General features: G+C 43.4%; 1 protein-coding gene across 2 annotated transcripts; it reads left to right on the top strand.

Moving 5' to 3' along the window:
- Positions 1–2,125: 2,125 nt before the first annotated feature.
- Positions 2,126–7,454, top strand: LOC310953709 (myeloid-associated differentiation marker-like protein 2). Of its 2 annotated transcripts, XR_014593401.1 has the most exons (3): positions 2,126–3,185; positions 4,836–5,748; positions 7,135–7,454. XR_014593401.1 is itself a non-coding variant. In XM_083922834.1 (2 exons), the coding sequence occupies exons 1-2, from the start codon at positions 2,905–2,907 to the stop codon at positions 5,479–5,481; spliced, it is 927 nt and encodes a 308-aa protein (XP_083778960.1). In that variant the 5' UTR covers positions 2,126–2,904; the 3' UTR covers positions 5,482–7,454. The 2 variants fall into 2 exon arrangements, 1 of the variants encoding a protein (XP_083778960.1); XM_083922834.1 differs by having other exon boundaries at positions 4,836–7,454.
- Positions 7,455–10,789: the final 3,335 nt, after the last annotated feature.

Below are 10,789 nucleotides of genomic sequence, written 5' to 3'. Positions count from 1 at the left end.
TCAGTCCTGCGAGGCGTTTTTGGCTACTTTTGTCACAGCCTGTCTTTTAAAGCCACATTCTCTGTTTCCCAGGTGCCTTCGTCACTATTCTCAATCCATCTACCAGATGCCCTCACTTTCCTTCACATGACCCGTCTACACACCTGTTTCCACTTCCCTCATCTGCTCTGGTTACCTGGCTTTCCCCACCCACCTCCTCTCCTACGCCTCGTTTCCCCATCAGTCCCTCCACATGCTGTGTTCTCTGGTCAGCTCATCATATCTGCCATGTGGCTTTCACTCATGGATGTCGAGCCGCTGTTTGCCTGCTTACTCTGCATTGGGTCCTACCCTTGTTTCCACTCTCCCTCAGTGAGACAATTTTATATCATGGTTTTGCTTTGGCTCCTAAACCTCCACTTTCATCAACCTCGCCTCCAACTGTATCCGGCGGCTGTTCTCAGACAATAGCTCTGGTATCCTCACTGTACACTACCTGCACAGAACCAAACAGCAGGCAGACACAGTCAGAGACAAAACGGGGACATAGTGGACACATACAGCTGCTAATTTATCTCAGGAGTTGGTGGAGACCAAAACAGAGCTGAAGGAGAGTGGATTTTGCGTTTACATGCATTGTGTCACCAAAAACACAACTTCAATAAATACTAATGTTGCTGCAAGTCCACTTTGTAAATAGAGGAGTCTTTGCTAACACGTCAGCCAGAACCTTATAAGTGATAAACAAGCAGCAACCTCTGGGCTGTAAAGTGAAGTCAACGCAGAAGTGATGAAACCTGCAGTTCCTCGAATGGCCACTTGAGGCCAAAAGACCCCCATGTTTAACTGTCCAACTTTAAAGCTGAAATAAACATGTTTACTGCCTGGTAAGAAAACAACAGATCATTTACCCGTTCATGACAACTGAACAGGTGGATTTTTTTTATATAACTCACCCCTTTAAATTACTTAAAGTTCATATGGGCGTGGCCTCTTTGAGTCACAGGTGGGTGCCATCATGGCTGGCATTGAATGTAGGCTCCATTTGATCCACCTCAGCTCCATCCATGCACCACCTCCTTGGATTGAACTGATGACGGCCAGAGCCACCCACACTGAGCTTTGAGTGTTGCCCGGAGGCTATATCCATATTTTATACAGTTCATGGTGTTAATACATCCAAGTTGTATTTACAGTTTGTTTCGCTGCCCCCAAGTAGCCAAAAATATCCTGAACCTGAAGAAGCTTCCAGGACGCCTTAATGCTATTTTTTAGGATAAATGCAGTTGCAGCATGTTGTATGCAGTAATCAGTAGCTCACCTGGAAGAGTGGACGCCCCATAGACTGGGGCTATGTAAATAAATGCAGAAATGAAATGTCACTAGATGGCACTGCACTGTATGATTGTACGTTGAAATAAATATATACAAAATAAAGTGTTCAGTGTATTAAATACATAAATAAAATATCAAGAAATAGATAATAACATGATTAAAATGTCTTCAAAAAATATTGTTGGGGTTAATTTTTATGTTCACTTTTGTCACATTTATTTAATAATTGCATTATTTACAATTCAACTTTGATTTCATGATATTTTCATAATCAGATTGAGTTCAAATGATTATACATTTCCCAGTTTATTTCTACATTTATACTTCATGTTTATTTACTTCATAATGTATTCATTATTTATCTAAATGGTATTCAATTCTTTGAGGCTTCATAGGCGAGAGGCTTACTTGTGCATGAATTATTGTGCTGGGGGGGGGGGGTCATCTAATGTGGAGGTAACATTTACAATGTGTTGAGAGAGAAATCGACCTAAAAACCTTTTAATACAGTTTTTTAATTTCTCAGATTGAACATCTCTGGTCATTTCTACTCTCTCTTATAAGTGTCACCTCTTATAAAGGTCCCGATCTGGGTCCTGATCTGGGTCCTGATCTGTGACATGTTATCGCTCGACATTCCACAGAGTCTGATATGTGTCTGCGTGCCCCGACTCCACGCCCAACCACATGTACACACATCGCTCCGACACCCATGTGGTGATGGCCCAACCCCAAATAACTTCCTCTCTGGTCTGTCTGACTGGCAGCGACCCCTCCTCACAGCACAGAGAGGGACGGTGTGGACGGAGAAAGTGTGTGAGGGAGAGAGTGGGACAGAGAAAATGTAAGAAGATGAGAGTTGACATTTGAGGAGAACTGGTCTTTGACTCATGCGTGCCACATGGATTTACACTGAGTGTTGTACAGCACAGATACAAACACAATCTGGATAACTGATCCAAGAAGATTCTGAGTCGGGACCGGACCACGGGGCAGGTAGTAGACACGACTGGCAACGCTGGATCAACATCCTGGACTTCTCCTAATAGAGAGAATAACTTAATCAAAACGTACATCCCAACTTTTCCTTTCTGAGTCTGGATTTTTGTGTTGATGAGTCAGTGCGATCATGCCGCACAAAGGTGAGTGTGTGCGTGTGTGTGTGTGTGTGTGTGTGTGTCTGCCTGGCCAACTTAAGTTCTTACAGAAGATATCAGAGAGAGAGTTCCCCTGTTTGTCATGTCTGTGATGCTCTGAATCATCAGCACAGAAATAGAATATCAGAAACACAGCAGAAAGAGGGGAGTGCCGCACGAGGAACGAGGGAAACAGCCGAGCATCCGGATATCCTGCCACATGTTCATCAAGGACACTGGAGCGAGAAAGACTTCGGGCTGGATTTGACCTCTGGATGTTACAATCATCTTTTGCACCAGGAACTTTTTTTGATGGACTGGCTTTGATTTGACTTGAGCTAAAACTTTGAACTGTTTAAACTTTAAACTCCACATTGTCCTCTATTGAGTCACTACAAGACATCTAGAAGGATTTACCTCTTGAAGGTCGCATAATATTTATTCTCACCCAGTTATGGATCCCCAGGGTGGCCCATACCTCAACAAGAGGGCCCTGTGCTCACCTCTGGGTGCTGCCCGCCTCTGTCAGTTAGCCATGGGCTGTGCTGTGATTGCCATGGTAACCCACAGCGCCGGCTACAGCGGTTCACATGGCGTGTTCTGTATGGCGGCGTGGTGCTTCTGCTTCGCTATGACAGTTGTGGTGTTTTTCCTGGACGCCACTCGTCTCTACAGCTGCCTGCCCATATCCTGGGACAACCTCACCGTCACATGTGCTGCCTTCTCGACGCTCATGTAAGTCACATGATCAGGTGTAACTCTGACCCGAGGTTGGGTTTGTGGTGCTGATTACTTTCCCCTGACTCTGCTTCCATGTCTCTTAGCGTGCACAGCCAGGGATGTAGCCTGGAACAATGGGAAGGTTACACTTTCACTTTCAGCTCATCCCACAACACCTCCACATAACAAATGAGTGTCCACCAATCCGCAACTTAAAATTCACCGCAAAGGTTAATGAAGTCATTAATCATCAGACCCAGATGGAACCAAACTTTTAATTATATATATAAGTAACTTGTTTATCTTAAGTGGAAAAGTACTGAGGAATACTGTGCAGCCCCAAGGTTAAGTTTAAAAGGTTTCGTACTGAACTATGCAGGAGGAGTCTTACGCCACCTGAATAACGCTTGTGCTGGTGTGGCTCTGGCATACAGAATGACTGTACCATCCACACACTTCTGGGATCTCACATTTAAAGGCCCCATATTCTAAAGTGAGATCTCCATTTATTATAAAGCAGGTCAAGTCCTGTATAAATACAGTGGGAGTATCCAAACACTCAAATCCACAGAGAAATTCACACAGCCGTTATTCAGAAACTGTGTCTTTAAACGAGCCGTCGGGACTTCTGCACGGTTGTGATGTCACAACTATATAAAATGTAAAAATATGGGTTCTTTAAATGAGTATGGAGGACTGAACCTGCCACAATTAAAAGTACATAAATAAAAAAAATTAAATATAAAATTAAATTGGAAAAATAATAAATACATTTGAAATAAAAGGTAAATAAATAAATAAAGAAGCTAGTTAAAACAGAAATATAAATGTCACATTTTTATCAATTCTTTTTTGGTACATTTAATGGTATATCAATTTATTTATCGTGTCATTTATCTATTCATGAATTTATTTTTTATTTTGTCAGGTTCATAAAATGGAGCATTTCAGGCAGAAGGTGATTTTTAATGCTATTAATATGTTCACACAGACAGTATGAGAAAAACAATGTGTTTTGAACATTAAAGCATGTAAATGTGTTTGAGTAGAAACACAAAATACAAGTATGAACCTAAAAAATTTAACAATAAAATAAGTGATTGTGTGGGACGATCCCACAGAACCTTGACTGACTCTGCAGTTATCCTCAGCTTTGCAGAGCGGTTTAGCATCTATCAGCTCACAGTTTTTGTTTTATGGCCGGTTTTGGTCCAGTCTCACTGCGCTCATCAGTGCTCTAGCAGCTGCAGGTAGCTCTGATAAATCAGCTCTACGTTACCTGCTCAGCACTAAACAGACACAAGTAGCTGCTAAACCTGGAGCCAGATGTTATCAGATATCAGAGCTAAAAACGGAGTCAAAATTACACTTTCATCCCTAACGCGGACACAAACACAACTCTCAATTAATGCTAATGTTGCTCAGTGTCTCCTGTAGGTGTACATAAACCACTGATACCTTACAAGTTCACCATACCAACTTCACAAAGTAAGCGTGTGTTAGTATTGTGTTTACACTTGTTGTGCTGTCAGTACAGATTTAAGTACAAACAAATCACAATTTAAGGTCTTTGTCAGGCCTTTCATCTGAAAATATTAATATTTGCTCAACTTTTGCTCCAGAGCATCTTTTGATGACATGTTTTTCTGTCTTCTTCTTCCTCAGGTATGTGACAGCTTCTGTGGTCTACCCGCTCTTCTTTGTCCGAGCTGAGTGCCCCTACGCCGGCTGTGAAGTCCGGAATTTCCAAATCGCTGTGACCGTCTGCTCCATCCTGGGTGCTCTAGCCTACGGGGCTGAAGTGGCCTTGTGCCGAGCCAAGCCAGGCCAGGCTGTGGTGGGCTACATGGCCACCGCCTCAGGCCTTCTCAAAGTTGTCCAGGGCTTTGTGGCCTGTATCATCTTCGGAGCTCTGGCCAACGGGAGCGAGTATTCCCGTTACGCTGCCACAATCTTCTGTGTTGTGGTCTACGCTTTCTGCTTTGCCCTGACTGCACTGGTGGTCTTCATGACCGTGTGCGGGAGGACCAAGGCTGTGCGCTGCTTGCCCTTTGACCGCTTTGTGGTGGTGTGCACCCTCCTGGAAGTTCTGCTCTATCTGAGTGCATCAGTGGTGTGGCCTGTGTTCTGCTTTGACACAAAATATGGCTCTCCATGGAGGCCGTCGTCATGCCCTCAGGGGAGGTGTCCATGGGACAGCAAGGTTGTGGTGGCAGTGTTCTCCTTCGTCAACTTTTGTCTGTATGTGGCAGACCTGGCCTACTCTCAGAGGATACGATTCGTTTCCTCACATGTGCGCTCTAACTCATGATTAACATGCTTAACATGTTTAAGTCGTTGTTTAGAGGAAACAGAACATATTGAAGTGGAGAGACGGACATCACCTGTGCTGCACATGCCTCAGGCTGAGGCTCCCGGACACCCCAGATTCAATGTGAAAGCACGGTGGAATGTGTACAAGGAATTTTACCACTCCGTCCCCACTGCCACACCCCGCTGAGGTGACACCCCATCTCTTTAACTCAGCTCTTCTGCCCTCTGAGAGATTTCGGGAGAACAGCCAGCCTCACCCATGCTGGTATGTCCTGCCAAATCCTCATAAACCAAGACACTCCTGCTATTCTTGACCTGCAGCATAACTGACACACACACACACACACACACGCACACACGCACACACGCACACACACACACACACACACACACACACACACACACACACACACACACACACACACACACACACACACACACACACACACACACACACACACACACACACACACACACACACACTGTTCAAATAATACATCAAGTCTTGAATATAAATAGTAAATCCAGCATTGGCATCTCTGGCATCCCTGTCATCTGCGAACCCCTCACCAGTGATCTATGGACGGACATTACCCATGCTGCCAAAAATAAACACGAGCCGTCTGCGCTCTTATTGAGGCAGTGAGACAGCATTTATAAGAGGCTGGTGTTTTTAAAACCTCTCTATGAAATGCTTCCTTCCTTCTATGGTTAAAAAAAAAAGTAGAGCCCATTTCATAAAGTGCACAGCTAAGATGACCTGCAGTTTGACTGCCACGTTTGAATATTGCACAATCTGACCGTGGTCAGTGTGACCGAGGGAAGATTGCACAATATCACAGAAGATGGAACATGTGACCTGATATGTCCTTGAACAATGTAAAAAAAAAACAACCTTTATTTCATTATATCATTTACACTGGCAGTTACAAATACTCTGTGTTGTTAGATTGTTTTTGCACTGCTGGTATGTAGTTTGACATAGACTTAAAGCTAACTGATATATTTGTATTCTCAATGGCTCAAATGATTTTCTATAGACATTTTCAATGGAATTCCATTGCTAGGCAACAGCCAGGGTCCTTGGTAACTTCCTGTCAGCTGATGTCATCCACATACACTGCAACAGGAATAAACTAGGACTGTTTTTAGAATGTTTATGTTTACATCTTTTAAAAGGTCCATATGAAAAGTGCCACACAAGCACAACTGTTATTCAGGTGGTGTAAGAATCTGCATAGTTCAATACACAACGGTGTAATCACTTAAAATGATCTTCAGAGTCCACGTTTGTGTACAGCGGAGGACAATTTATTCAAGTTCAATATATGTTTTGTATGTCCTTCCTCCCTTTTTATCCTCTCTTCTCCACTTGTACCAGTTGTGAGTTCATGAAAATGGTTTTAACGTCCAGTCAGTGTGAGCGCATAACCCAGCAGATATTCATCATTCACCATCTTTGACCAGCAACACGGTGTGAATTTATATCCCAGTATCCCTGCTCACTCTGGGGCTAAAATAGGAGAGTCAGAGACAGCTCTGGCTGCCACCTTCTCTGTCGGCCCTTTTATCTTCTTGTTTCACAGGAATAAAACATTTTCTCTTGATTAAGATTTCTGTCTCACTCTCTCCTCTAACTCTGTCTCTCCAGATTTCACCCTCCTCCTCCTCCTCCATCACGCCTCTCTGCTTTGGTCACCTTACTGAATCTCATCTCTCTAATCCAGGATCAATGTATTCCCCTGTCACATCTGAGAGTGCTATGGATGTATTATATTAAGTCCTTGGGAAGCCACTGTGAATACATACGTAAAGGAAAGACTGTCTTGGTGCTCAGCAGCAAATCCAACACCAGTTGGCTGCTCCTGCGTCCAAATCTGTCTGAGACCACAGAAAACATCCTTGTGTGCTCATTTAGACTTTGTGCCAAGTTTTGTACATTAGTAACTAAATACAAGGGAATAACGTATACAGAGAGAGCAGATGAGCAGTGGATTATAAGTGGGTTTATGTAAACTGGTGGTGATTTTTGCAGCATTAAATAATTTTGCATTGTTGAACATCGTTTGTGTGTTTGTTGCTTTATCCTGCAAAATTACTTTTATGGACAGGTCCCCTGGAAGCAGCATTCGCTCCACTTGCACTCTGACTAACGTTTCCAAAGTAGGATACAACATCACTATGACAGAGCCCAGAGAAAGCTGCCACTGAAAGTGACGGACTGTGTTACCACACAGCAATCTGTAGCTCCATTAAGACCTGTGTACTCCCTGCTCCTCTGCAGATCCCCATTTAGCAGCTGTTCCATGTTTGGCACTCATTTCACTTCTCTCTCCCTGCGGGCCTCTGTCTTAAACATAGCTGTGTCCACACACACACACACACACACACACACACACACACACACACACACACACACACACACACACACACACACACACACACACACACACACACACACATACACACACACACACACAAACACAGTGTATGAACTCTTCTGACAGAGATGAGTTGCGACAGGTGTCCATCATAACTGTCCCTTCTTGATTCTCCAGCTGGGGGCACATGCAGGGACAGGGGACTGCTGGCTCGCTGTCGTGACTAATCTCTGATGGCGCATGTTGCTGATGTCAGCTTCCCCCGTAGCCATCGGCTCTTGCTTTGCCAAATGTTTTAGAAGAACATTGTCGAAGGCTAAATCTTTGGTCCTGGAGGATTTGAATCTAACTCCCCTAACTTAGCATTCTTTAAAATGATACTGTATACCAAAAAAAAATGGACGCTAATTTTGGAGCCGCTCACAGTAATCAAAAAACAGCGTCTGACCTGTGGTTTAGGTTTTGACACTTTCAGAGGTGAGCAAAAACCTATCAATGTGATACATATGTAACACAGTACAAACATTATTGCGGAGACACTGTACTGGATTGAATCATACAGTGTTCCTGTTATCCTGTAAGTATATTGTGAATTTGAAAAAGCTCACTATATCCTATGATGTTTGTAAGCCCATTTCAATGTATTTTTACATTTTCAGTGTCATAATTGTACGTTGGGTTTCGATAGAACGTGTTCACATGCTTTAATGTTAAAAAAAAACACAATCAAAACCATCATTTTTCTTATACTGTCTGTCTGAATATACCTGTATTCATCCTGTTTGAAAATCAGTCATTCTAGCAACACATTCTACCTATATAAAGTATAGGAAGTACAGGAGTCCTGACTGCTTGTTTAAAGACACAGTGTCTGAATACAGGCTGTGTGCATTTGTCTGTGGATTGAGCGTTTTGATACTTTCACTGTATTTATAAAGCACCTTGACCTGCAACATGGGACCTTTAAGTTTATATCGTTCCATGAATGTTATCAGACATGTTCGGCAGGTGACACCGCCTGATGCAATGATTGCGATATTTGCAATATTTGATGTTTTAGGGCACAGCGTGCAGGGTTTCTTTGTTCTTAAAACTGAAAGAAATTATAAACTCCAACCCACACTTACTGTAATGGTGGGGAGAGTTGGTGCAGCATCATAAACTACAGGAGCTTACATTCATACGTTGTAACTCCTCTGAAGCAATATCTCAGAATCTTAGTCAAATTAAACTCTGGATTCTCTTAAACTTTAAAGCATTTTCTGTGATCCTATGGTACACTGAAAGACTGTCATTGGCATTTTAGGCTGATGTAAGCGTTTTTCTGACTGGATGTATTTGTTAAAAGTCTATGATCAGCATTGCCTTGTTTAGGAAAACTAATCCCTCATAAATACATTTCTAAAAAACTAAAACTTAAGGCAGCGGCACGGTGTTGTGGTGGTTAGCACTGTCACCTCACAGCAAGAGGGTTCCTGGTTCCCCAGCAGGGGCCCTTCTGTGTGCAGTTTGCATGTTCTCCCTGTGTCTGCGTGGGTTTTCTCGGGGTTCTCCGGCTTCCTCCCACAGTCCAAAGACATGCATGTGTTAGGTTAATTGATTATTCTAAATTGCCCGTAGGTGTGAGTGTGAATGGTTTTCTATCTCTGTTTGTGTCTAAAATAGACCAGCGTCCTGTCCAGGGTGTACCCCGCCTCACGCCCAATGTCAGCTGGGATCGGCTCCAGGCCCCCCCGACCCCGATAGGGACAAGCAGTTCAAGATAGATGGATGATAAAACTTAAGGTGAATTTTATTGCTTTACTCAAAGCACAGTGTCCTCCCCTCCCCCAGTAGACAGACACACACCCACCCACTTTACATTGATTTCCACCAGAGATCCAAGTACAGAGATGACCAGCCAGTACTAAGTCACCATGTTGGTGGGCACAATCAACAAGTATCCTCCTGTGACCCCAACAACCTCCAGGCTACCTTGGACATCTTTGTGAACAAATAAAATCTGTTATCTAAATGTGTGATTTAATTCTCACTCTATGCTAAACACCTGCTGAACTGTGAATAGGGATATATAGTGTACAGCTTCCATTCTCCACATGTTCGTTTGGGATTTTCACTCTGATTTGTCTGGGAGATTTCGTGATGAGCTGTGGGAAATCCTTTATTAGTTTTGGGTTTTACAAAACAAAATGAAAGCTGACATTACACTGGATGCCTTAACTTCGCTGCTGTCATTTATTTTGTCATAATTTGTATTCATTCCTGGGCTCAGACTCATTCTTGTCACTCATTCTTGTCTCAGGCTGCAGGAGGGAGACTTATGCACACTTGGGAAAGATTTTCTGTCTGCGTGTGATATTAAATATGCACATCTACTCCCACTCAACAAAGCTACTTCTCGCTCTCTCTGTCTCCCGCTTGTTCTTGTACCATCGTCACACACACACACACACACACACACACACACACACACACACACACACACACACACACACACACACACACACACACACACACACACACACACACACACACACACACACACACACACACACACCTCTGGGCACTAATCACAGCAAGCAACAATTTGTTGTGAACGCTTCCCCTAGATCCTGCTTGTCACTTTGCACTGAAAAGAGAAAAAAACAGTTTGGAGCTCTGTGGTATTTTTAATAAACCTCTTGGGGTTCTGTCAAAAAAGAAAGACTGAATGAGTGTTGTCACGCCTCAGCGCATATGCCGAGTCTGAGTGATAGATAGTACAGAGGCAGGCAGTGGTAAATTGACTGTGTGTGTGTGTGTGTGTGTGTGTGTGTGTGTGTATGTGTGTGTGTGTGTGTGTGTGTGTGTGTGTGTGTGTGTGTGTGTGTGTGTGTGTGTGTGTGTGTGTGTGTGTGTGTGTGTGTGTGTGAGACTGAGAGGCAG

This window comes from Echiichthys vipera, assembly GCF_963691815.1.
Source record: "Echiichthys vipera genome assembly, chromosome: 2".
NCBI lineage: Eukaryota > Metazoa > Chordata > Actinopteri > Perciformes > Trachinidae > Echiichthys > Echiichthys vipera.
Note: the sequence above shows the minus strand (reverse complement) of the source record. Positions and strands in the feature narration are given on the sequence as shown.